The following is a 27855-nucleotide window of genomic DNA, read 5'->3' on the forward strand; positions in this document are numbered from 1 at the left end:
CCAGTGATTATTTCTCCCAGATTCTGTGCTTGGCCATTTGTCTGTGTTGCACTTCTCTGAGTTTTCACTGTTTTGGTGTCTTCATCGTAATCACTGTATGAATTCGAAAAGGCCGTGTCATGAGTATGAACCAGACACTATTTTAAATCAGAAGTTTCTGGATTGCCTCTGGGTGAAATATTTTCTATAATTTCATTCTATTTAAACATAAGCTTATAAAACGTTGGAACAGGTAACAAAAGGAAATACAATAGTAGATGTTTAAGTCTTGCCGTGACACGCTATCCCGAGGATTCTGACAGCGGATGTCAGGGGATCCACCACAGCTTTAAATATTGAACGATGGGATTTGTGCCAGTGGAGCATATGGTTTTAAATGAACAATGAATATTCTATGATCTCATGTTTGACGCCTGGGAGGAAAGTGGATTTGTGAAGATCTGGTGCAGCTGAGCCTCCATCAGAGACAGCCCTTTTCATCATTGGTACCTAAGGTCTAAAGATGGATTGAGGGACTCGTTGGAAGAAGTCAGACGAGGGTGAGGTTGTTAATGAGTTACGGTTGTGCCCCACGACGGCACCAGCAGCTGCTATGATCAGATACGTTTTGAGTGACTTGCTGGTGTCCCTAATGATTGGAGTTGCCTGAATTTTCTAACGCTGGTTGCATGGTGACTTCACCCCTGTCCTAGGAGAGGTCTCCGTTGGTTTATCTCCCTCTGGTGTCTCCTGATGGTTTTGTTTTTGTTTTTTGGTTTTTTTTTGCTGTACACGGGCCTCTCACTGTTGTGGCCTCTCCCGTTGAGGAGCACAGGCTCCAGACGCACAGGCTCAGCGGCCATGGCTCACGGGCCCAGCCGCTCCGCGGCATGTGGGATCCTCCCGGACCGGGGCACGAACCCGTGTCCCCTGCATCGGCAGGCGGACTCTCAACCACTGCGCCACCAGGGAAGCCCTCCTGGTGGGTTATTAACATGGGACCATATCTCCTTCCCTCCAGGCCTCAGAGGTTCGCTTTTCTCCTTCATGTGTTTGCCAAAAGCAAAGGTAACTAAAAGAGCGTTGTATCAGGAGGCATTTTATTTGTTTGTTTGTTTGTTTATTTATTGTTGCACTGCACGGCATGCGGGATCTTAATTCCTCGACCAGGGATCGAACCTGTGGAAGCGTGGAGTCCTAACCACTGGACTGCTGGGGAATTCCCAGGAAGCATATCATTAATACTTAGTAAAAATAAGTCCCTGGCTTATGGCAGCCTCAGTTGACAATCAGGGGCTTTTTCCTATTTATTCATTTCTCATCGGAAGGGAAAACTCAGAGGCCACTAGGCTGGTGGTGAGGAGAACAGAAGGCTGCGTTTCATGACTTTAGTGATTACATTTCTGTTGTTTGGATTGGCTTTAAAATGCTTGTAGAATTTCAATGCCCCTGGCCACCAGCTCGGTGATGGTCTAAACAAGTGATAGAACTGTTTCTCTGATCACCCACAAGCAAACCCGGTATGAAGGGTCAGCTATCACCGGGCTTCAGGCTGCAAGGAGAGTCCCGGGTTGACTGTTTCCATGGCCACAGGGATTGGCACACTGCGTGGCAGTCGATCACGAGGAAGGTGGTCTCTAAGGCACGGCTTCTCAGATTTGAAGGTGCACACAAGTCCCCTGGGAATCATGTTAAAATGTGGGTTCAGATTCTGTAGCTCTTGGTGAGGCCTGGGCTTCTGCAGTACTCACCAGTACTCACCAGTACTCACCAGCTCACGGGTGCTACTGATACTGTGGGTCCACATCCCACACTTTGAATATACGAAGTCTTGGGTTCTAAATCTTTCAATTAAAGCTGAAGATAAAAACACAGCCTCCGTCGGTTTGTGATACCTTGGGTTGTACATCTTGTACCACCCATCCACTCCCATGCTCTTACCTGGACCTACGTGAACAGAAATTGAATTTCTGCAGCGACCAAAAGGTGATTCCCGTTTCTCTGATAATCCCTTTATTCCTCATGAGTTTGCAAAGTAGACCCACTACAGTTAAAGTTGAGCTTTAATAAATGAGCTGAAAATATGTTCAGCCTTTTACTATTTGAAACATAGTTCACATTTTGCTGAACTACAAGTGCAGGACTTGGGAACATTTGTTAAGGAAGGTAATGCTGAAGAAATAGTTTTACAGTTTCCAATCTGTTACCTCCCTGTCAGGACTTGGTTCAGCCCTTGCCTCCAGCCGGGGGTCACTGCCATCAGAGCACCCTGGCGCCCCTCTGCTTGGGGTCCTGGCGCTGCACCAGGACCAGCTCTGCATCCCATTCATCCCTGGGTCTACATGCTTCCCAGAGCAACTGGCACCCGTGCTCAATGCATGTTAGTGAAAAAAATTCCCATTGGAATAAAAATATAAAGTAAATTACGGCATGTCACCCTGGTGGGATAAAATGTACCTGGGGAAATTATGGTTGCAACAACATGAAAATTTTATATTAAGTGAAAAAAACTGGATGTAACCATGCACTTTTGTGTGTTTACAATTTTTAATATACACAAATAATGGACAAATAACAGAAAGGAACGTGGGAAAGAGAACGGTAAGCTAGTCAAGATGTAGATTATAGATGATTTAACTTCCTCTTAAAAAGTATTCCTTTCTTACGAAACAGTTTCCAACAAATTATAGGAAAAAAGAAACCACAAGAGTAATATTTTACTATTATTAGACATTATTTGTGCTTCCTTCCACATATTTAATTGCAAAAGTCCACTCTACCTAAGGCTCCTTTTAGAGATATTAAACAGATTTTGAAAACATTTCATTAACTATAAGAGTGAATAAATTTTTATAGATTATGTTAATGCTCTCATTTTTCTTGTAAACTTTATAGCATTCCCTAAAGTTTGATGAAACGTACAAGGCCCTTAAGGAAGAGCTCATGTCCTCACCCAGACACTCAGTAAAAAAGCTGTTAGGAATTCCCTTTCTCAAATGAGTTGCCACAAAACTCCCACATCTTTCAATCCAATTCGGTAGTCTGTTCCCCAGTGCCCTCCTTTTCTTTTGGCCTCTGTACTACCTAAGTTTTTTTTTTTTCTAATTTATTTTTTAACATATTTATTGGAATCTAATTGCCTTACAATGTTCTGTTAGTTTCTGCTGTATAACAAAGTGAATCAGCTATATGTATACATATATCCCCATAGCCCCTCCCTCTTGCGTCTCCCTCCCACCCTCCCTATCCCACCCCTCTAGGTGGTCACAAAGCACCGAGCTGATCTCCCTGTGCTATGCGGCTGCTTCCCACTAGCTATCTATTTTACATTTGGTAGTGTATATATGTCCATGCCGCTCTCTCACTTCGTCCCAGCTTACCCTTCCCCCTCCCCGTGTCCTCAAGTCCATTCTCTACGTCTGCGTTTTTATTCCTGTCCTGCCCCTAGGTTCATGAGAACCTTTTTTTTTTTTTTTTAAGATTCCATATATATGTGTTAACATACGGTATTTGTTTTTTCTTTCTGACTTACTTCACTCTGTATGACAGAGGCTAGGTCCATCTGCCTCATTACAAATAACTCAATTTTGTTTCTTTTTATGGCTGAGTAATATTCCATTGTATATATGTGCCACACCTTCTTTATCCATTCATCTGTCGATGGACACTTAAGTTACTTCCATGTCCTGGCTGTTGTAAATAGAGCTGCAATGAACATTGTGGTACATATCATTTTTTGAATTATGGTTTTCTCAGGGTAAAACCCAGTAAAATCGTGTCTTTGTTTTCATCTTGCATAAAATCTAGCCTCAGTAACAGGTATGTCCCTTCATCTTTCTGCCTACAACCTTTAAGTTTGAAAATAATGTTACTAGGTAAAACCAGCTAGCAGCTGATACGGTCACTTTAACCTTTTGCATTTTCACCTGAGAAGGAAAAATTTTGTTCAGAAATTTGGCAACATGAGTCTGTGTTGAAATAGTTTGAGTGATGATGAACAAATCCTCTTTTCGTTAGACTAGCCTGTTGATTCCTTTCCTTTATCCAGATGGACCCTCTTCTTGTCTCTTTCTCCCAGCTTTCCCCTACCAGTTTCTGTTTCTATCTCTGTATCTCTGACTCTTTCTTCTCCCTTAAATTGATCTGTACTTCTAGATAAATGTCTTCAAATTAATTTTATTCAAATATTTGAGAGATTATATTTACATGTACAAATGCGTACATACACTCACATCTGTTTACCTTGTGTCATCCTCATGTTTCTAGAAGTGCAGCATTCATGAGAAGAGTCTCCTTTGGCTCACCTTGTACCTCTAGGGCCTACCATGTCACTTAATATGTTTTCATTGAAAGAATGAACATATGAATTGAAGCAGGAGCAAATGCTATTAGTAGTGAGGTAGGAACTAGTGTGGGAAACCAACAAGTTACTAGAAACTCTTACGATTATAGTTTGCACGTCCACATTGATTGCCCTTTTCTCGTATCTCCAATCATGTCACTTTGTTGGTAAATATTTCTCCTTCTCCTGTGATTCACTATTTGCTGTCAATCCATGGCCTTTAAAAGGTATTTACCCTTTCATTTTCATACCAATTGCCCCTTTTCCTCTGAGAAATGTGGACAACACTCAAGAAACTGTAATTCCATCTCCTCCCTGAGCTAGGACAGCACTTGGTTTTCACCTCTCTTACATCATTCATCTCATTCTGCTCCATCATTTAGGAACTTGGCTTACGACTCCTACGAGGTTCTAAAGCCCATTTAAGAAAACAATGATTTCTCTCCTTTTGTATTTTAATCTCTGGGATTGCCTAAATTGGTTCCTGGAACATCACTGACATTGGCTGAATTGAATTTAGAATTTGAGACATTCTGTACAGTTCCTTTAAACAATGTTTATCAAGAGATGGAGAGCAGAAATAATTTTCAAAGAGTAAGGTTCTCAAGGTAAAAGTCATATTTATTCAACTTCTCTGAGGCAAAAACGAGCATTGCATCTTCCACAAATAAAAAGACTTTGGTGCATTTAATGTGTTCCTATAAAATTAGATGTGCTATACATTGTAAGGGATTTTTACAGATTCTTAGAATAGTATCTCCTTCATATGGAAGATGGGGAAGAAAGTGAGTTTGCACAAGAACAGGTCAAATGTATCTTCGGCTGGCCAAGCAGAACAATGTAAATTCCTTATTTATTTATAAATCCTGACGCTGTTGTCCCAGAAGTACTTCGGAGCTACTCATGACCTGCTGGGAGTCTCCGATACTACCTCTGTCACTCTCATATTTCTCCCCTTCACTATTCTGCAGTATTTGTGTGGCTGATTTATTTGCCAATCTCCTCAACTTGACTGTGGGCTTTGGGTGGACTTTGGCCCCATACTTAGTCCTTGACATAGAGTAGAGGACAGACACTTTTAAATTGGGTTGTTTACGCAAAGCCCCATAGTGAATGATGATTTAAAGAAGAGAAAACTTCTATCGGTGGCTATCCTGGAATGTGCGAATATAATTTCATCATCTACTTTAGTATTTTTCAAATGCTGTTCCTCCCTGGTGGATGGGGGCATGGGACGGAGGAAGGAAAGGCAAAGGATGAGTCTCTAGGGTCCCTAACTTCACTCCAGCTCAGGCTTCTGTTTTGTTCCGGCTTCTGTAATTTGAACAGTGTTACATGGCTGTAGGGTTTTTGTTTTGTTGTTGTTGAAGCCACGGACTAGTTAGTTTCCAAATATCAGTGCGGTTGAACCATGACAAAGAGGAAGATCAAAGGAGCTGTGGGAATGATGCCTATACGTGTGCCTTAGTAATTATTATAAAAGGGAAGAAAAGAGAAGAATCTTAAAAACCAAGAGAAATTAGTATTGCCTTGTTTGAGTGTTTGGTGCTAGAATAGGGCTTGCTTCTGACTTATAAACTTTTAACTCATGCTCCAAAGGTCAGAGAGGACAGAAAACTTTTATATTTGAACAGGTGTTTTGAGACCTTTGGAAGTAAGTTTGTAAGTTGAGTTCCCTTCAGAGACAACAGACGTACATCATTGTAAAAACGAACCCGTCACTTTTCCAGTAGTTTCAGCAAGAAGACGTTTGGATGTAGAAGTCAGGTGGGAAACGTTCAGAGTATGTTCATTCTTGAAATGTTGGTAGACAAATCTTGATATCAGAGATATTGTTTGACATGTACATTTTATTTGATCCTGCATCTTTGGCTTGAGTAACATCTGTCTTGGAAAGACTTGCCATACCTTTACTCTATTTGGGTGGACAAACTATCTTTTTGATCACATTTCTTTGCAAATGTTTTCAATCAGTTCTACTACCTGCAAAATACCAAAGTAGTTGAGGAGATGGGTCTTTCCATCGGGTTCCCTATGCCTTGATCCAGGACCTCATTCATTTACCCAAAATAAAACTATTGAATTCAACATGTACTAAATATTATAGAGCCACAGACACAATTGTCGAGGAAATACAGAGTGAGGACCTTGCTGAACATTGTTTGACCTACATTAACATATCACACTCAGTTCTAATATTTTCTATGTTTTACTTTCTCAATATGTCCTCCTTTTCTTGCTTATTTGAAGATTTATTCTGATTAATTTAGTACTTATTAGAATAAAGATAATATTCTGATTCCAGATTTCCACTGGAAAAATACCAGTTTGTAATTTTTCCAAGCTGTTCACAGCATGCATCTAATAATCCCCTGATGAAGAGTTTAATGATTTCTTTGCATTGGCGATCTGTCATAATGCAGCGCCTGCGAGCTCTTCTTAGTTAAACCATAGAGATGAAAGAAAGTCCAATCTTGATGAGCAATTCATTCCTTCACATTTCCGTTGTTAAGGATGTCACTGTTCAGTGACTAAAGAAGCATCCAAGTCTCATTAAACCGTCACGCCATTCGGGAATGGCACAAGGTGGACCAAACGAAAAAGGAACGTGCTATTTCTGAGCTTAACGCCAGCTCTCCTGCTTCTCTTTTGTCTGGTTTGATACGTTGACGTCGACGTCTCAGCTAATGCTCTTGACAAGTATGTACACTTTTATTTGCCAGCCTGGTCTTAACTTTCACAAAAGAACGGCTGGAGACCTTCTAGCCCTGAGACAGCTGCTGGGATAAAAGGCACCTTTCACTAAAAAACACTCTTTCCTCTTGTGATGTGCCCTAAAATGCAGCAATGCAGCCACTGGAGGGGGACTCTGAAAGCCAAGGTAGAAAAAGAAAATTGCTGGATTCATGGTTGGCAGTAGAGTTATATGTAGTTGGCCATACAATTGCAATCTTGCTGGTAAACCAAGATGTGTTGCCATGGCGAGATGGCTATAAGAGGAAAAACAGGTGGTGCTGGTTGTATTGGAGACAAAGAAATAAAAACTCCGTGTCTCCTTCTATGTAAAAGTTATGTAGAATTCAATAATTTAGGGAAGAATAATCAGGCTTGTACTACCATTTTTATCCCATTAATGTAGAAATCCACCATGCAAATGGTTACATTATTCATGTCTGTGTTTTCCAGCTCAGGAGTTACCCCTCTCAGTCCGCTTATCAAACCATTTCCCTTATTTCCTCCAACTCAAGTAAATGCCCATTTTATTTATTCAACCTATCATGATTTAAAGCAAGATTTCCCACCAAATATTTTCACTGCAAGTTCTCTCTCTCAAACCAGTCTCTTCTTTTTCTGAAGAAAAGAGAATCTTTTTTGACAAATATTTATTGTACAGATACATTATGCAAAACACTGCTATACTCTTTGTATGTATGCTATCTGATACAAATACAAGCTGACCCAGGCCCTGGATCATTAACATATTATATCTTATGCCGCAGACTGTTTCGCCCTCTAATATTTACATGATGAGAAAGAGCGTGCAGTATTTTTTTCCACTTAACAAAGGCTGATTCATGAGTTTCTAAAAATGCATAATTTAATAATGAAAAATGAAATTTTAATCACTATTATCGAAGAGGATTTCTTCTTTCATTTGTTCCAATGTTTAGCATTAAACAATAATACTGCTTGATGGAGAACTAGATAAGTACAAGTTCCCACTTTGCCTCAAAATATAGAGATGACCTATGCCATCAGTTTCGTAATAAAGCACGTCAGTGGGATTTTGTTTCCTTGAAGTAAGACTTTTCTAAATTCCATGAGAGGAACATGTAATAGAGGCAATATATTACTTGAGATCGGAAACATCTTTGGAAGATGTATTTCTGGCGGAATGGTAGAATAATTTCCCTGAACATCACTACTGTTAAAAGCAACTGGAAATGTCAAATTTAAAAGATGTTTTAGTTGCATCAGTGAGTTAACAAGACACTAAATTCTTCTAAACTTGAGCTTTATTTTCAAAGCTCAAAGAATGGGGAAGAAGAGACAAATCCCAAAGGACTGCCCAAGCTGGGAGTCTAATAGAAGACCCTGCTTATAAAGCTGGAACCCCACACATCTACAGCTTCAAAGTGAAGGTGAGAGGTAGACCCAGACTCATCCCCTAAAGACAAGCAGAACTGTCTTCCTCCAACCTTGCTACTAGGTGGAAAAAAGTTAAAATGTCTCCTCAGTATTCACAAAAATAGATTAGTCCTCACACAGATTTGTCAGCTAAATTCACATCACTTGAGAAATCCAGAGAATATATAAGTAAAGGATTTAAGTTAAAGTGGTGGCAGGCTATTAGTGTCTCCAGGCACCTGGCAAATACAAATGAAAATCCAAAAGGAAATAAAATTCCTTTTGGAGGTTATCTGCCTTCAAAATAAATCACAAATTTTCTAAAAGATAAAGTTCCAAGGACCTAAATTCACAACCAACAATTCAGAATATCCAAAGAACCAAGGGGCCATACCCATAAAGCAATGAATAATCAAATAGCTGAATCAAACTCACAAAGATATCAGTCAGGCACAGAACATGAGATAAGCATGAATTAATATGCTCAAAGAAATGAAAGAGAGGTTTTAGGTAAGGAAAGAGCACAATGACTAAGCATATTTGAAAAAATCAAATAGAATTAACAGAAAAAAATATACATATATAAAATATTAATTTTTAAAAACTCAGTGAGTGGGTTTACCAGATTTGAAAGAGTGGAGAAAAATAATGAATGGGAAAATATTTTGTGAGGACATTATACAGAATACAATTCAGAAAAACAAGAGTTAGAAAATATAGAAGATTAAGAGACAGGAAGATGGAATGAGAAGCTCTACGTGCCTGAATGGAGTTCTGGAAGGGAAAAAAGAGAGGCAGAATAAAACAAGTGTAACTATTTGAAGACAATTTTAGCTGAAAAATTTCCAGAACTGATGAAAAGCATCAATCATTAGATTCCGGAAGACCAAAATTTACCAAGAAAGATAAATTAAAAGCATTCACACAAAGATACATCATAGTCAATCGTCAAAACTTCAAGAACAGGGCTTCCCTGGTGGCGTGGTGGTTACGAATCCACCTGCCAATGCAGGGGACACGGGTTCGAGCCCTGGTCTGGGAAGATCCCACATGCTGCACGGAGCAACTAAGCCCGTGCACCACAAATACTGAGCCTGCACTCTAGAGCCCTCAAGCCACGACTACTTAGCCCACGTGCCACTATTGAAGCCCATACACCTAGAGCCCGTGTTCCACAACAAGAGAAGCCACCACAATGAGAAGCCTGCACACCACAACGAAGAGTACCCCCCCGCTTGCCCCAACTAGAGAAAACCCGTGTGCATCAACGAAGACCCAATGCAGCCAAAAATAAATAAAATAAAATAATTTTTTAAAAATACCTATTAAAAACACTTCAAGAACATAGAGAGGTTTTTAAATCTATTGGAGGGATAGGAAGAAGACATTGCCTTCAGAGGAAACATAATGAAACAAGACCCCACTTCTTACTAGCACCATTGGGATCCAGCACATTTTTTATTATGCAGAAAGTAAAATATATTTAATGAGAAATGTTTTTAAGTGTTTGAGTAAAATAAAGATACTTTCAAGTCAAGACAAATGGAAAGAGTTTGCCACCAGGAGACCCTCAATTTAACAAATTTAAAAGTATACTCCTCAGGAAAAAGAAGTTTTTCCAGAGAGAAGGTCTGAGAAACAAGAAGAAAGGATGAGCAAGAAGCGGTTATATATGTGGGTAAATCAGATACAAACATTGACTGAATAAAACAATAACAATAACAATGTCAAGATAGAAAACTCTATGTAAAAAATACCTATTTGGGGAATTATAGTGTTCTAAGATTGTATTGTTTGAGAAAAAGGGTAAGATGATGATTAACTTTAGACACTGATAACTTATGTATATATGCTAACAAGTCTAGGGTGATTATTTAAATAAAAGTAATAAAGCCTTGAAACTAATATACTTGAAACTAATAAGGGGATAAAATGGAATGGGAAAAAACTGATAATTTCAAAAGAAGGGATGAAAGTAGAAATAAAATCTTAGAAATGGCAAGAAAAAGAAATACAAAGCAAGGATAATAGAAACAAATACCCATATATCTTTAATCATAATAAACATAATTGGACAATAAAAGACAAAGATTCTCAGGCTGAATTGAAAATGATAAGCTGAGTCATTTGCTTATGTCATTTTTTTAATGTGAGTTTCTTATAGATGGCATACAGATAGGTCATGTTTTTTAATCCACTCTTCCCATTTCTATCTTTTAATTGGTGTATTTAGACCATTTACATTTAATGTGATTCATGATCTATTAAGGATTGAAATCTAACATTTTATTTTGTATTTTCTGTTCACACTTTTTTCATTTTCTTATTTTCTTTTCCCGCCTTCCTGTAGATTATTTGAACATTTTTTAGAATTCCATTAGATTTATCTATAGTGTCAAATAATTTTAACGTCTCTCTCCTCTTGGTAATGACTCCTATTGCTTGTCTTTTTTCATTCGGTTTGAGATCTTCCTGGTTCTTGGCCTGGCATGATAAATATGTTCTTCTGTATCATTAATAGCACTGCCATATGAAACAGTAATTATACTTATTGCACATAAAATTACAGGAAAAAGCATTATCCTTATAAAGAAATTTACAAATGTGGATCTTCACTAGAAGCAAGGGAATGAGTGTGTCTGAGATAAAAGCTCAGGAAGTTGGCGGTGTATCTCTCTTCGATCAGTGTAGCTCAAAAAATTAACACTCATTCAACCCCTGTCACTAGAAGAGGGACCAGAAGATAGATGATATGACAGGTTCTAATTCATGTAGTTGGTTTATACACTTATAATCTAAAAAAGCTGGAAACCAAGAGGCTAATCAAGCTTCCTAGTCCTTTGAGAAACATTTTAATGTCCAAAAAGTATAAGCATGGTTGAAAAGTGATTAATTCAGTTTGTCCCCTGAGACTCTGAAGATCAGACACCCATATCAAGTTGATGAAGACTGTGTCACCAAAGTAGATCATAGCTGTTGGTTACTGATAACTGTGAAGAAGAAAATAAAATGCAAGTTTAACACCAGAAACACCTCAATCATTGTCTAAGGTTTTCACTAGCTCTGCAATTAGAGACATGCTCCACGGTCAGTGGTTTGCTGCATTGTCAACATCTTTCCCAGGGTCTGGACAGCAACAGGACACTCAAGCAGCTGCTACATAGTGAACTGAGGGTAGAAAGAGAAAGACAAAGAGAACCATCAAAAGAAAAATAGACAGTTGAAATTCACCTACTTTAACACCATGAACTGATTATTACTTAAAGGTCTATTGTACATTCTAATTTTTCAAGTGAGAATGTCTTCTTTATAGCATAAATACTTTGGCATGTTCAGATTTTTTCCGTATTAGTTTCCAAAGAAGAAACATTTAATTTCCTTCCCAAATGAAAAATCTAGTTCTTGCTGAAAATGTATACTTTAAAGGAATTCTTTAGAGAAAGAATTTTGCAGGTGGTCTCTACTACAAATAAAAATGTGAAAAGGCCCTTAGAGAAACTTTCGTCCCATAACCTTCTCTCTGTATTCTCATGCTGGGTTGCCATTTAAGTAGAACCTCCATGGGAGTCTTAAATGCCACAGCAGGCGTGTTCCTGCCAGCTGTTTGTATAGGTCACCCAGCCGAGGGCTTCAACTTTAGTGTTCTTGGATCCGTTATGGCTCCACTGGAGGGTTGAAATTTAATCTTCAAAAACTGTTCTGTAACAAACTGGCACTTTGGGCTTTTGCTGAAATAGTTGCCTTCTTCCTGGCTTGAGCTATTCATGAACTGGAACTGCATTTTTTAAGGTCAGCTTCTGCTTGGCAAAGTCGGAGGAGTTTGGCTGTAGGAGAATTTCTGGCAGGGGAAGGATACTTAGAAGCTGAATCAAATGATATAATCACCCCATTTAGAGATCAAGGGACATCTTCAAACAAATACTAACAGAGTATTCCCTTCTGCCTAATTTTTGTGAAATTCTTACCCAGAGCATTACTGACTTAGTATGAAAAAAGGAAGCAGAGTGCTATCCCCCAGTTTCTCTATGGCATGGTTCGTCTTATGTCTCCTATCAGTGTCTGCAGGGCTAGCAAACAAGTATGAAAACCCCTCTCTTGACAAGAACCTGTTGGTAAAATGTAAGAATCTTTTTTCAGACTGTGTGCTGCCAAAGGAAATATTTTGAAAGTTTACTTAATTTTAAGAGCCTCATTTCCCTTAATTAAACCACAACTTGAAACTTTGTGTATTTAGTTAAGCTCGCTGGGTTGATATGAGAACAGTAGTTATTAAAATAATCCCTAACAGTGAGTAACCCAAAAGTTATTGTTAGTGGGCTTTAAGTTTCCTTCTAGGACGCTTTTTGCCAGTCCTTACCTATTATTTCAGTTATCCTGATTGTATTTGGTTTAACCTAAATTGAAAAGCACTTGACCTTTCGTGCACACATCCACAGACGGAGAGGAGAGGGCTTCCATACCTGAAAAGAAATCAATGATGATATTCTAATGATTGGATCAAAAGCATTTTAAAACTTTTTTGTTTGCCTCTTTAGTCTTTCCACATTGAATTCATTAATGATTACTTTAATAATGTATATGTAAGATCTCACTTCCTAAAATGATCTGGTATCATGTGATTTTTTGCAATGCCTGCCCCTCAAAGCAGACTCTGGGCTCTAGAGAGACCAAAAACTACAAATTCTCTTTCAATTAATTCTTCTTGAAAAAGTCAGAGTATCCTGAACTTGGTTATTATCAGAGAGTGGCTTGAGAATAAAAACTTCTATATAAGTGCTGAGTATTGCTGTTGATCATTAAGTATCACTAGACGTAGCCCAAGGGATTATTAACACAAAAGCGACTTTATCTAGGCACGAATAAGGACTTATTCATTATCTTTTTATTTCAAATAAGGTATTACTAGGATATATGATATATGCCCTAGTATATATACTGAGAATATTAATCTTTTTTTGCATTATGCCTTGTTGACAGAGCTTTACATAGATACATCTGTGGAGTTAGAGCTCTATTTATTTACATCAAAATTCTAATACCTGTATCACAATTTTTGAATTATAATGTTACTTCAGTGAATTTTTCTGGAAAGAAATCTTCCTATGGATGCAGGAAGCTTTGAGAGAAGTTCTGGTGACTGTGGTAATGGAGTTGGACATAGCAGGAGCTGGAATCACACTATCTCAGATATGGTTTTCTGGGTCTCAGAGAGGGTTAGGGAAAGCTCTGGGCTCTTCCTCGACAGGTCAGGGCCTGGCTGAGATGTGTACACACCTCCACCACACATCAGGGTCCCATCCCTGAGAAAGGTAGCATTGAGAGGGCCGGAAATAACAACTGTGTGGTAGGCAGAATATTGGCCCCCAAAGATGTCCACATGCTAATCACTGGATCCTATGAGTACATCTCCTTACATAGCAAAGGGGAATTAAGGTCACAGATGGGATTAAGTATTCAGCTGTGGGTAAAATGGAGAGATTTTTCTGAATTATCCAGGAAAACCCAACGTAATCAATCACAAGAGTCTTTATAAGTGGAAAAGCGAGGTAGACAAGAAGGCACTAGAGGGATGGCAGCGTGAGGACTTGACCCATGGTTGCTGGCTTTGAAGATGAAGGAAGAGGCCCAAGGAATGTGGGCAGCTTCTAGCAGAAAGTCAAGGGAAAGAAATAGCCCTTGGAGACGTCAGACGGACGGTAGCCCTGCCTCCCAGGACCTTGCTTTTAGCGCAACAAAACCCATTTTTGTTTCGGCTTCTGAACTACAGAAGGTAGTATACTTCTATAAGTTTGAGTAATTTGTCAGGTCATTCAAAGAGCAGCAGTAAACGAATACACAGCTGTTAGCACTTATTGATCACCATCAAAAGTGCTTGACGTGCGTATCCTAATATTCCACTGTAAGATGACTATTATCTACCTTTGATGAAGAAACTGAAGCTTGCCTGAGATAGCACAGAAACTAAGTTTCTGGAAAACGCAACTTGCCTCTTCTGACAGAGAGAGGGATTGCTCCACTTAGAAATTCAGGGGTAGGAGGAAGGAAGACTAAATCATGAAACAGCGCACTATGTTTCCTATATTATTTCTATCTCTTGCGATGGAGCTTATTTCAGAATTAACCTCATTAAACGGTGTGCATTTTATTGCATGATTTCAGGGTAGTATGGTAGAAATAATATAGGATCAGGACATAAAGACGCTAGTCTGATCTCTGATGCTAATTAGATGATTGTTCTGAGCTTCTTCATATAAAGATAATAATAGTTATCTTGTTTTTTTAGCATCAAATTAGATTAATAAATATGGAAAAATGTAAGTGTTAAATAATGTCCCATTCATAGTATTACTATTCTCTTGGGCTTTAGAGCACTTTTTAAAATTCGGTAGCTTATTCTCTGACATACTAAGAAGTTGGTGAAATAGTTGTCATTCTACCAGTTGATAGGACTCGATGCATGAAATACACTAAAGAACTTTCCCGAGTGAATCTGTAGTTCTTAAATGCCCTTCACATGCCTCTTTCAGCTCATCAGCCTCCATAAATCTGTCCATGTGCAGTGCAATATCTGTTCCCTTTTAAACAGGAAACTTTCCTTGATATGGTACCCACAGCTCCTTATTTCTTCAAAAAATAGCATCACAACATGTGACTGTTTTCTGATTTCCAAAAATTGTTTACATGACCAAGTAGCTTCTATCCTCATGATTGAGTTGTAAGGGTAGGAAATGCCCATTCAGTTTCCTTGAAATACAGGGACTCAGAATATATAGACAGAATTCAAGAAGCCTTTTCAGATGTTCTGGAGACAATTGCTGAGTAAAGCTAATTCAAGGAACAAACTTCAACAATCACACTTGGCATCAAGGAAAATACTCCTCCAAACCCTGTGGTTCCACCTTCCCCAGCTACATATGCACTCGTGGTCATTCAGGCCACTGGGGAGGGTCTGCTAGACTTGATTAGTTAGACTTTATTCATTTCACTAAATGACTGGTTATTGGTTTCACTGGAATAATAGACTTTGCCTTCTAACACTGCTACCAAAAATAGTACAAAACCATGCAGAAACTGTGAAGCCCTTAACACAATTGCTATCTTTACTGGATAAACCAAATCATGAACAGGCCATATCTAGAATTCCTGGATCCATCGAAGTCTGTGAACACCCTAAGGCTTGGTTATCTCTGTCTATAGACAAGGGGTCTATAGACAAGAGAAACTTCTCTAAAATAGCACCTGCTTTAATGTAGTGGTAGATCTGCAAGTTATTAGGACTTTTCGTGGCACATCTCTATGAGTAGGCTCCTGATACAAATGCTACTGATCCTTCTGTTTATTTTTTCAGAGCCACGAAAACATATTCACAAATTATGGCTTAAAATACAAGATCGTAATTTGGCCTAGGCCAGGTCTGTGAACACAGAAGTTTGGCATCATCAACCGCAAGCTTGAAAAGTCCACTGGGATTGAGGAGCTATGAGACTCTAGAGCAAATGAAGCAAGGATGATGGTGGCAGAGCTGAGGGCTACACGGACTTTCCAGGCATAAAGAAACCTCCTCTAATACCCAAAAGTTATTTGAAATGACCTGGGATGTATCAATTTAGCCAGTAGGAATGTTAGAGCTTTTAAATTCCCTCTTTAAGGAAAGATTCAGTCCTTCATGGTTGTGAAATACTTACCTCATGAATTCCTAGAGTACAGGTTATATAGAAGAGAGTATCAGTCACACAGTATGCTTTAATTCCACAGTCTTTTAGGAAACCATGGTTTGATCAAATACTTTCCTACGATTCCACTAACGTGAGTAACCCTGTTTTGATCTTTTTTAATTGTGTCCGATTCTAGTGAGCAGAGAAAAGTCCCAGGGGAATGGAAGGAAAAGGCAGGTCACGGTGAAGTTCAACCTCCAAGAGTACTCACTTCTTAGGAATGAACATTCTTACCCAGCTTTTGTTTGGACAGAAGCATATTGTGTAGATCCAACCTAAGTAAATGACCGGGAAAATGTTTGGTCACCTAGGGCTTTTATAGCTCTTTAATTAAGTGTAAATTTTCACCATTTGTAATCATTATGAGCTTTTAGGCAAAACACCGTGTGAAGTAGTAAACATAATATATGGATTGATAAGAAAGTTACTGCATTTTAAAGGTGCCCCTGTTTGTCTCTATCTATGTTGCTTGGGCATACTAAGGAAATAGGGACACTTTTTGAGCTCTTGGGAGTATGTGTGGTTAATACAGGATGTAGTTAATGATTCATATATTTATAGGAAATATTTTCACCTTGGAGCCTGATAAAAGGAAATGCCTGACCCTCCAGGAAGAATTTGAGAACACTCCCCCTTTTCCTTGCCATACTCACGAATTTATATAGAACATTCAGTCTCTCCCAAGTTCTGTTAGATATACTTTATATGGTCAGATTATACTTACATTTTGTTCCATAATCATAATGAAGACTTCCAAGCTTTCTACAATTGGATTCTGAAAGTTACAAGCCAATAAGCAACATTCCCATTGCAATGAGTGTGGGATAATTTTCATGCAGCCCTGGTATGATCTAGGGTTACATTTCTGTCCTTAACAGTTCCAGTGTTGCCAGCCCCATGCCACTCAGGGAGAATGTTTCAATGGCCTCTTCATATTTACGTTCAAAGTCATGCCCAATTTTAATTTTGTTAGTATTTTTTTTGTTAGTATTTTTGAACCATACTTTCCTTGCATCAATGATTTGGTCTCCTCCCTTCCTCCCTTCCTTCTTCCCTCCCTCCCTTCCATCCTCCCTCCCTCCCTCCCTCCCTCCCTTCCTTCCTCCCTCCCTCCCTTCCTTCCTTCCTCCCTCCCTCCTTCCCTCCCTTCCTCCCTCCCTCCCTTCCTTCCTTCCTTCCTCCCTCCCTCCCTCCCTCTCTCCCTCCCTCCCTCCCTCCCTTCCTTCCTTCCTCCCTCCCTCCCTCCCTCCCTCCCTCCCTCCCTTCCTTCCTTCCTCCCTTCCTTCCTTCCTCCCTCCCTTCCTCCCTTCCTTCCTTCCTCCCTTCCTCCCTCCCTCCCTCCCTCCCTCCCTCCCTTCCTTCCTTCCTCCCTTCCTTCCTTCCTCCCTCCCTTCCTTCCTTCCTTCCTCCCTTCTTCTCCCTTCTACTCTTCCTTTTTACTAAGATTCTGGTTGCCTTCGTTTTTTAACTTGTTAGGAAAAGATACATATTCTTTTCCATCATGTTCTTATAACTCCCAGAGTCTTAACCTACTTGACCTTTTACTTAGAAATGATCCTATTGTTCTTTAGGCCACTGCTTCCTGTTCTGTTTTAAACTGGTGACAGGTTAATTTTGCTTTCTCTGAGTGTCTCCTTGCCTTTTTGTTTTCTTGAACTCTCTCCCTTTATTTAAACCTCAAGTTCTCCCAATGTCTCCCTCATTCTCTGCTTTGCTATGGCGTCTCCGCAGAGCCCTCCGTCCTCTGCTTTCATCTGGACCAGATGTTTCCTTTTGATGCTGCATCATACATTTGATCACTCCGCCTTTCACTGCTCTCCTGAATTAGAAGCACTGTTTTCTAGGTGCCATATTCAGTGGTGTAGAGATAAATATTTTACCATAGGCTCTCATAACAAATAAACAAGAGCTTGGTTTTTTTTAGCATTTCCTGATGTCCATGTTGTAAATATAATGGCCAATGTCAAGTTCCCAAAACTTGAAGTCACTGACTGTGGAGTTGGAAAGAGATGTACCTGATCCATGCTCCCCGGCTAGCTACAGCAGCTTGAGCACATCACTGATGAGACCATTTTGACAGAGATGTTTTTAAAATATATTCATACTTTTTTTTGAGTTAACAAAGCAACCTGGATATTATTTAATGTCATTCTGTGGCTCTAGGTCATCATCATTAATATCAAGCTCTAAGGCAAAAAGTGGTATCGCTAATGATGACATTGAGAGAGAATATATTTGCCTCTAAACTAAATGACTTAATAGCTGAAAGTGGAAATTAGATAAAGTAATTAATACCAAATGCAATGGTAATTTGTTTACTTTTGAAGGGCCTTTTGTCATTGTTAGCTGACTTTTTAAAATACAGTACTCAAATCTAGCTTTCATGGTTTGTATAGTTGTTTTAGCTGCCTCTTGCCTGACCCTTGATATGGTCTCTTCCGCATTTGTTTATTGTTTGTTTATGGCCTTTTATTTGTGCTTTTATTTCAAGTCACTATAAATCCATTTTAAGTTATCAGAAAATGAATATCAATAAGTAGAGAGACGGGGTGTGTCCAATAAAAACTGCAGATTTTCTAATCAGTGGTGTTAATTCGGCTTCCCTGTCATTGTGTGTGTTTTCTTTAATATCATAAAGGAGGATGCTATCCATGTATCTTCTGACAGAAAAGAAAATGGGGTTTCCTCTCTTTGAAACGTTCACTTTAAAGGTTTTTGTGATGCATGACAGCTTTAAAATAGGGTTGCTTTTCAGGATGAATTGCCCACAGCTGCTCTTCAGGACTTTTTTGGTTTTTTCTGAGCACATCCATCCTGTTGGACATAAAAAACTGCATATGTACATCACTGATGGGCCAATAAATAAAATGCTGCGTTTTTAGGGAAAGGTTCCTGGGAACTAATTAGAGTCACGAGCAGAGAGAAGCAGGGGTTGAAAACACTGTGCTGCTTCTTACCTTGCTCTGATTATTTTGTGTTTTAGCCATTTCTGTGCATCTTCCACTTTGTGAGTGCAGGGAATGGTGACAAATCACTTGATGATCAGGAAATACCCATGAAATGAATGTGGTTCGGAGTGGGTGTCTTTAGGTATTTGCTCGTTTCTCTTCTCCTCCACAACTTACTGAAGGTGAATCTAAACCAAGGTAAATTCAGCTTACTGGAGAGAGGACATTTCTTTATGTCCAAGGAAATTAAAGCTATTCAGACATACACCTGCCACATAACTAGAAAAATACCTAGGGTATCATTTTCATTTCAAATCTGCAGTTTCTTTTGCTGGCAGTATGGTTAATCGTGGGATCATTTTCTTAGAAATACTAGTTTATCAAAGTAAATGTAGAAAAATGCTTGAAATGTGTAAGATCTGTGTCCAAATACAACAGGCAGAATTATAAAATTTTTAGATATAAAATGCAATAAATATCATTTGTACATGGTAATGACATCGTTGGCATTCACTGGACTGTATAAAATTCATTTAATATATTATCTCAATAAAATATGGTTCAAAGGAACTATGTAACTCTAGTTTTAGATTAAGACTACAGTAAATAAGTAAGCTCATTTTGAAGAAGGAGTTATTATCATTAATGTAAGTAAGTAAGTAAACCCAGAGTAAATAAATAAGCTTCATTTTGAAAAAGTGGTTAGTCATTATAATCAATGACAATCTAAAGAAAGGAAAAAAAAAGAAGAGAAGATTTGATAATTCATGTTTCACACAGGAAGGCCCAGATGGGTAGCTTTTGTTATTGTTTTCGGTTTTTTCCAAAATAATAATAGTCCTAGCATTGCAAGCCTGGAGGTACTGTTCTGAGTACGTTATACTAAGCCAATAATTTACTAAAAATAATGATAAGTTAATATGATAAAATATGGTATCATAAAATGTTGCCTGGATTTGCTACTATAGAAAATGATTTCAGGAGTATATCTCTAGCTCTCCAAGTCTATGAACACTTGAAGTCATAATACTCAAAGTTATCTTAGTATGTTTTCTGAGAGAAGTTGCGTAAAGCAGTACATGAAATGGGCACCACAGTCTTAGTGATGCTGGTGTCTGTGACTGCGATTCAAATTGACTGCAGCCTTCTCCAGCTGTGAAACCAAGATTAAAATGGTCTGCTGGTGCTTGGGTTAGATGCTCATGGACTCTCTCTGCTTTGTTGCAGCTCTCAGCATTAGAGAGGCAGATCTTTGACTTCCTCGGCTTCCAGTGGGCGCCCATCCTTGGAAATTTTCTACATATAATAGTCGTCATATTGGGTCTGTTTGGAACCATTCAGTACAGACCTCGCTATATCGTGGTGGTAAGTCTTATTGTTACGAAGTCTTTTCATATAAACACTGCAAAACTGTTAGGAGAAGAAGGAAATAAATCATTTAAGTTGTTCCCTTTGATATAACGTGGCTTGGCCCTTCTGGCCTTCCTTACTGAATTCTGTTGAGAGATGATTACCTGGGAGAAAGAAGACTCAGTGAATGTTTACAATGAAAGCAAAGCAACGTGACTGTAGGCGTGAGATGCACAGTGAGACTCACAGTGTAATTGAAATCAAGTTTCACAAGGAAATTTAAGATGTGGTTTGGATGGAGTAGGACTGGTTGTGGTCTTGATGTTAGATGAGATATAAATGTACATTAACTATCATGTCAATGGCATATGTCCCTAACCCTAAAAAGCAACCGACCTAGCCATAACTGTTTACTAACTGATAGCAATAATACAATTTAATTTTAATGGACATAAGACATTACAAATGCATGTGCATTTATTTAGTACTCACCCTTTAAGGTATTGCATACTGTATATTACTGAACATTTCTCCACTTTGGTAAGATAAATTTGAAACATAAATCCATTCTCCAAACTATGACATACATGGTCAACACACCCTCCATTGTAGGGAAATTTAATAAGGGATATTCTGTGCTCCGCAACTGACTGGAAGTTATTTCCAGTAATAGATTTCTTCAGTGTAAAAAGAGGGGAATATTTTGGGCTACATGTATAAGAAGGTTGTCAGAAATACCAAGCATGTATAAGGAATTGTAATGAGGGGTAACATACTCTAAAATGCTCATTGAGCCTGAATAAATATACCATGTTCAGCAGAATTAGTAAATATTTTCTTGTAATGCGATGATTGCCTCACTAGAAGAAAACTATAGACTTAAAAATATGCCATCTTTGCATTTTGGTTTAATCCAGTCACACCTATGAAAAAGAAAAAAGTTATAAGTTTTTCTATAAGTGCCTCAATTCTCTGTTTGCATCTCAAAATTGGCTTTTGGATATCTTTCATCATATCACACAGAGGTGAAGGTAACCAGCCCACAGCACAGACTCTGCCCTCAAAATTGCCGCTCCAGGCACACTGGAACATTTCTGTCACTCAGCTGACTGCAGGGGCTAAACAATCCCTGCTTTACTCTTCTTCCCTGAAAGATAGCCTCTGCTAAGCCACTGTGTGATCTACTAAAAAGGTGTTTCACAGACATGGACTTGCAGCTCAAGAGACTTTAATATGCATAATAGCAAACTATTATTGGATTCTATGTTCTAGTTTGTTGCTTTGAACACAGAGCACTTTGACTTAGTACAGGCTTGTCATTGTGTGATGTTGTTTTCTGCTGAAGCACAAAATTCCAGGTGACTGTGAAGCCAGTGGCCTCTATGGGATGAAGCTGTCTGTACACGTTAGTGACGTATCTAGTCCTAGTGCTTCTACCCTCGCCACATGAGCTCTACACACGCTTCACGCAGCTCCTGCCTTGGTCGAGGCTTTGCAGTCTCTTTCCTGCACATGGACTTCCTGCTTGCCTTCTGCTTCCTCCCTGTTAACGTGTCCCTTGTACTTTTTCTAAATCGCTGGCTTAAAACCCTTCACTAACACGTAGCAGGATAAAGTCTAAGAGTATTCTGGGCTGCCCCACCTGACGAAACTGGTCTCACAATCCCTACTTCCTTCCTTCCTTTCTCCCCCTCCTTCTTCCCCGATATCTGTTTTTTCTTAACTTTCTTCCTTGCGTTTTTCTTTTACATATTCGTTCCTATTTATTGGGTTTCTACACTGTGTGTGGCATTGTGTTCAGTGCGGGGAACAAGGTGAGCAAATACAGACAGACGTGTTTTCTGTCCTCCTGGGTACTTACCTTACAGTCTAGGGAGGGCAAGTGGGTTTTATCAGATAATCATCCACATAAACGTTAAATTGCAACTGTCACAAGTGTTAAAAAGGAGCACGTTGTGCCAGTAGATGTATCATGGAGGGATCCCTCTGAGCCTGCAGTAGATGTATCATGGAGGGATCCCTCTGAGCCTGCAGTAGATGTATCATGGAGGGATCCCTCTGAGCCTGCAGGTGTGACTGTGGAGCTGAGATCTGCAGTGTGAGTGTGAGTTCACCAGGGTAGAGGGGACCGAAGCGGGTTCTGGGCAGGAAGCACCACAGGGCACACAGTAGGATGTCGATATCAGTAGGTCCCATTCCCTCGTTAGGCATTCACTGAGGACCTACATGCGAACATGCAATGTCATAGGTGCTCAATAAATACCTATTGTTTTCCCCATCTAGTTCCCTGCCGGTTCCTAGCGTCCTCTTGCGATAGGACTGGGGTCACTTCTTTGTCTGGTATCTTTTCCTCACTTCCTTCTTTCGCTTCTCCCTCCTGCATGTTGAAGGAGGAAGATTTAGATCTTTCAGAATCTTCAAAGAAAAATGTCTGTAAGACAAACAATCTACGTTTTTGCTCATCTTGATTTTCTCTTGGTGTGTACGCCAGCCGAATCCCTATTGTTTTATTTACTCTCTCATCCAAGACCCTCTCCCGGGAAGGGGAGAGAAAGGAAACAATGAATTGTCAGGAAAGCTGTCCATGCCAACATGTCATTTGGTTTAATCTTCACAAATGTCCTATGGGTATGTATTAGCATCCCTAATTTTACAGATGAGGCAAGAGTTAAGGAGAGGTTAAGTGACGTATCCAAGGAAGCCAGAGGAAGTGGCAGAAACGGGTGCTGTTGTTAGGTTTCTGGAGTTGCGTTATCACGATCTGTGCTCTGCTTCCACTATCACATTCCAGATGATGTGCTGTCACTGTCAATACAAGATTTGACACTGGAAACGATCCTGCCTTACCTCCTCAGCTGATCATAGAATGTTGATACCTCTGTGGGATTCCAGATGAACTCTTATTCTAACATGGGTGTAAAGTATCTATTTGGGAGAAATGCTGAAGAATCGTTAGTCAATGCGTATGGGAAATCTGTTCACAGAGGGCGCCTTTAATGGGAAGATTATCAAGGGTGCCTCGTTATGGGGAAAGTGGCTACTGCACATTATCTTTACCACGCCACGAGTAGCTCATCCCTGAGCTGTTTTCATGAATACTTTGGTTCGAAGCCACAATTCGTGGTCTCCAGGCCACCAATTAATTAATTCCAATTAATTCTGGTATGAAAAAGCCTGGAAGTGAATATGGCCTATGTCACACTAATCAAGGGATGCCTCCAAGGCACCCACTTCTCAACAGCACTGAGCGGAGACCTGGGTCCAAAATCCATACTAACTTCTCGCTGAGCGGGAAAGAGATTTCTGACTGTAGGAGATTTTTCTCTCGAACTTGGCCTCCATTATTGGCTGAAACAGTCACCAGCAGTGCCAATTAAATAGAATCCATTTCAAGCTAGCAGACATTTTGGAGCACCAAGACACAGAGGGTAGGGTCCTGCCATTTCTTAAAACAAACAGGGTTTATCACGGCTGAATTTAAAGAATTGATCACCCTTATGAAAATGGTTAAGGTAAAGGGACACGTAGAGCAAGCTCTCCAGTGTCTACAGGCAAATTTCAGACTCCTTAGGGTGGAAATCAGAGCTTACAAAAACTGCTCGTTACTTATCTCTCTCGCATCCCCTGCCTTCCCACCTCGTGCCAGACGTGCTGACTGATTCGTGTTTTCCAAAGACCACGTGCTGTTTCTTGCCTCCTTGGTTTATATACACTGCACCTGCTCTCTGGAACACCCTATTCTCCTTACCCATTTGGAAAAATCTTGATAATTCTTCAACTGAATAGTCACCTTTAAGAGCCTTCTCTGGCCATCCCCCCTCCAGGCTAAGTGCCTCCTCCTCTCTGCACCCATAGTTCCTGGTGACACTATTCTATCTCTCTACACGGTTGCCGTCCTTGCTTCCAGGCCCGTCTCATCTCATTCAACAGTGTCCTCCTGTATATGTATACATATAGCTGATTCACTTTGCTGTACAGTCGAAACTAACACAGCATTGTAAAGCAGCTATACTCCAATAAAAATTTACAAAAAAACAGTGTCCTCCTGGCAGGCCGACGGTGCCAGTCCATGGCTGTATTCTAAGTTATCCTGATGTGCATGGGCCTTTAGAGATGCTTAATACTTGATTAAACAAATAGTAAATTAATTAAAGGTCATTGGATGAAATTATTTTACTGGATGGACTAGACGGTGATTTCTTATCTCAGGACATAGCAACAATAGTTCTGCAAAAGAAGCTGGCCTTACTGCCTCGCTTCTTTCAATCTGAACACCAGGATTTATAAGATAAAGTAGTATGTGCTGCTCTGCCTGCACCTACCATCAGCTGACTTATTCCTTGACTTATTTTTTTTCTAATAAATATAACATCGTGGGCCCCTGACACTGTCTTGAGGAGGTCCCATTGCAAAGACTGTTAGAAAAATTCACCCGAATCACAAAATGAAAGAGAGATAATTCCCCTTTGGTTACCATCACTGCTGAGAAGGTACAATTTACTACTTCTACATTTATTTTTAGAACATAAAACCAACTTCGTCATATGGTACTCTTTCACTGATTCAAATTTATTTTAGCTAAGGTACAAGGTGGGATATATATATTAGGGATGCCAAGTGTAATCATAGCATTTGAATGCACTTTTGTGTTTCCTTGGCTGTAGACAAAATGAAGCAGAGTGTGGGCTAAGTCATATTTAACAGTCATAAAAAGTACCGTTCTGGAATCAGCTGTTTACTCCTGTCTGCTTTGCTCCTATGTCAAATATTTTAAAATCTTACTTACGAATTCTAGAAAGAGATTCTGCTCTACAATTATTTAAATCTTTATCATTTCATGGATAATAATTTAATCAAGCGGTTTTACATTAATTTAAATGCAGAAATATTAGCTAACTTGACAGTTTTTGAATAAAGATTAACATTGGAATTAAAAGTAACTGAAAGCTTCCTTTAAAAATTAAAAAAAGAAAGCCAAGTAAGTATGCTAGGCCCATACGTTAGCTATTTGGACTTTTATACAAATGTCCACATCCAAAGAACTGCAACTTGCTTTCATTTGAATTGTTATAGAGGGAAATATCTCTACTATGTCATCATAAATCTCCCTCCAGAGTTACTGCTCAACATGGCAGTTAAGAGTGTTAGGTTTCCATTCAGCGGTCTCAGATTTATTTCCCCCTGGACATGAATACTAAACTCCAGAAACTATTAGAACAATGGGTGAGCAAGGAAACTAGTTTTTTTTTGAGTGAATCTAACATATTGAGTATAATATTGTATCTGATTGATACACATGTGAATGAATGAGTGGCCTTCCTGGTAATTGGAAAACAAACAAGCTCAGGAAGTAAAAATAATTTATGTTATGGACTAATTGCTCTATGAGAAAGAAATAGGCTGGGAGACTGCTAAAGTTCATTTCAATTAAAAAATGCTGAAATACCTTCATAAAACTATGCAATATCCAGGAAGCCACAGAGAACACATAGATGTTTTTCCATCTTTATGGGCATTGTCTAATTAAATTAGGATTTAAAATATGTGTACTGAACATAAGCAAAGTAGGATAGATAAATAGGTTGATAGATTAGACTTAGATAAATAGATGATGGGTAAATAGATGGATAGATAATTATACAGAGTGATTTCTTTTTTTTTTTTACTTTGAGAAGTTAAGTCTTCTATACTTCAAGTGTATCTATGTGGCTGTCTGAGCTTGTAGGCATACTCCATGATAACCAAAAGGTATTTGTTAAAAATGTAGTTTATCTCTTTATTCTAGTTTCAGTTGCATTATAAATAAATTAACCCACATCAAAAAGAAGAGAGGGAGGATAGCCAGTGTCTTATACCATATGTGGTTCTAATACTTTCTGCTTAGGAAAAATTCCTTTGGATGTGTTATTCGTGTTGCTAAAATCCTTTCCTCTTACCTCTGCGTGCAGACTTGAGTCTCAGGTGCACATTGAGGTATATGGTTTCCATCTCATGACAATCCAAAATTCAACTGTACGAGTATTCTTTGTTCTCAACAAACCAGTGTATTAGAATAAAGAAAATTACAATATTGCTTTTTAAAAAACTACGTATTTATATAACACAGGACACGTTAATAGCAAAATACAGAAGAAATCATTTCAAAAACATAACCAGTTATAGAATATATGTGAATGAATTTTTGGAAAACTGGTAATCTGATGAATTGGTTATTTGATAAATCATAGAATTGGGGGAAGTGTTAACTTGCAAATTAATCTGTAGTCCTTTTCCTAAGATCTTTTAAAATGAAGACTATCATGTAATGCCCAAGCACCCCGGCTCTGGAGTCAAATTGCCCGAGCGCCTATCCCAACTCTGACACTAACTGGGTGATCAGATGACTTCCTCTCTACCTTGGTATTAATGTGATGGCTAGATGACTTAATCTGTGGAAGGTGCTTATCGCAGTACCAGGAACGCAGAAAGCAGCGGAGTAACTCTTGTTAGGAATTTCGGAGCTGACGGCTGGAATCTACTCAGCCTGATCATTGTATCTTTGAGTGTTTGAAAGTGTCATCAATAGTACAACTTGTGAGGGATCAGAATACACTTCAATCACTAAGCTTGTGCTATGATTTTAAGTAGAAGTTTTTATTATGTATTTTTTATAACTATGAGTTGATTTACTTTTCTAAAAGAATACTTACGGGTTTAGGCTTGCAGTCCGAATCATTAAGAATCACGTGGTTTTACAGTTAATTCAGTTCATTTTCTTGCTTTAGTCTTGCTTTATTTTATGTCCTTCCCTTAACCTTTATCACTGGCTTTTTCCTCCTGAATTAGTGGTCTGCATTACTCTGTCACTCAAATATACCCATAATTATGTTTATTTAGAATGAAAAATATCAGATACTAGATGCCATCTGATTAGCAGCATCTTTAAAATGTGTTGTGGTTATTGTGACTTTATCAGTTTGCAAAAAGTAAACATTGAGAATGTAGATTAGCTATTTTCAATATTCATGGGGATATTTTGTGGTTCAGAAAAATGCATTTCAGTGCATTTGGTGCATTTTTAAGGAAACATCTAAACCCACTCACACTAGAAGGCTTTGCCAGCAGAAGGTATCAGATCAACAATGTCGGCAACGACCAAAAGCCTAAATATATATTTTAACCTATGTTAACTTTTTAACATATTTTCCAACTCCTCTAAATTTCCAGTGATTTTGGAGCCTTAACTCATTATTATAAATGTATTATTCTTTTTTTTTAATGTATTATTCTTTTAAAAAATCATAAATGACAAAGATACAAAATGTAAATTGAATTTTAGAAAAAGTTTAAAAGCTTCTGATAAGGTTTGTAATAAGATCATGGCTATTTTATACAGTGTCTAAAATTCATAAGT

General features: G+C 38.8%; 1 protein-coding gene across 1 annotated transcript in view; it reads left to right on the plus strand.

The window, feature by feature from the left end:
• The window catches only part of NKAIN3 (sodium/potassium transporting ATPase interacting 3), a 518578-nt gene that overhangs the window by 225912 nt on the left and 264811 nt on the right, over window positions 1-27855 (plus strand). Inside the window, 1 exon segment of the mRNA XM_032609360.1 lies at window positions 20340-20477. Coding sequence (XP_032465251.1) covers window positions 20340-20477 — 138 coding nt within the window.

Source organism: Phocoena sinus, chromosome 17 (genome assembly GCF_008692025.1).
Source record: "Phocoena sinus isolate mPhoSin1 chromosome 17, mPhoSin1.pri, whole genome shotgun sequence".
NCBI classification, from domain to species: domain Eukaryota; kingdom Metazoa; phylum Chordata; class Mammalia; order Artiodactyla; family Phocoenidae; genus Phocoena; species Phocoena sinus.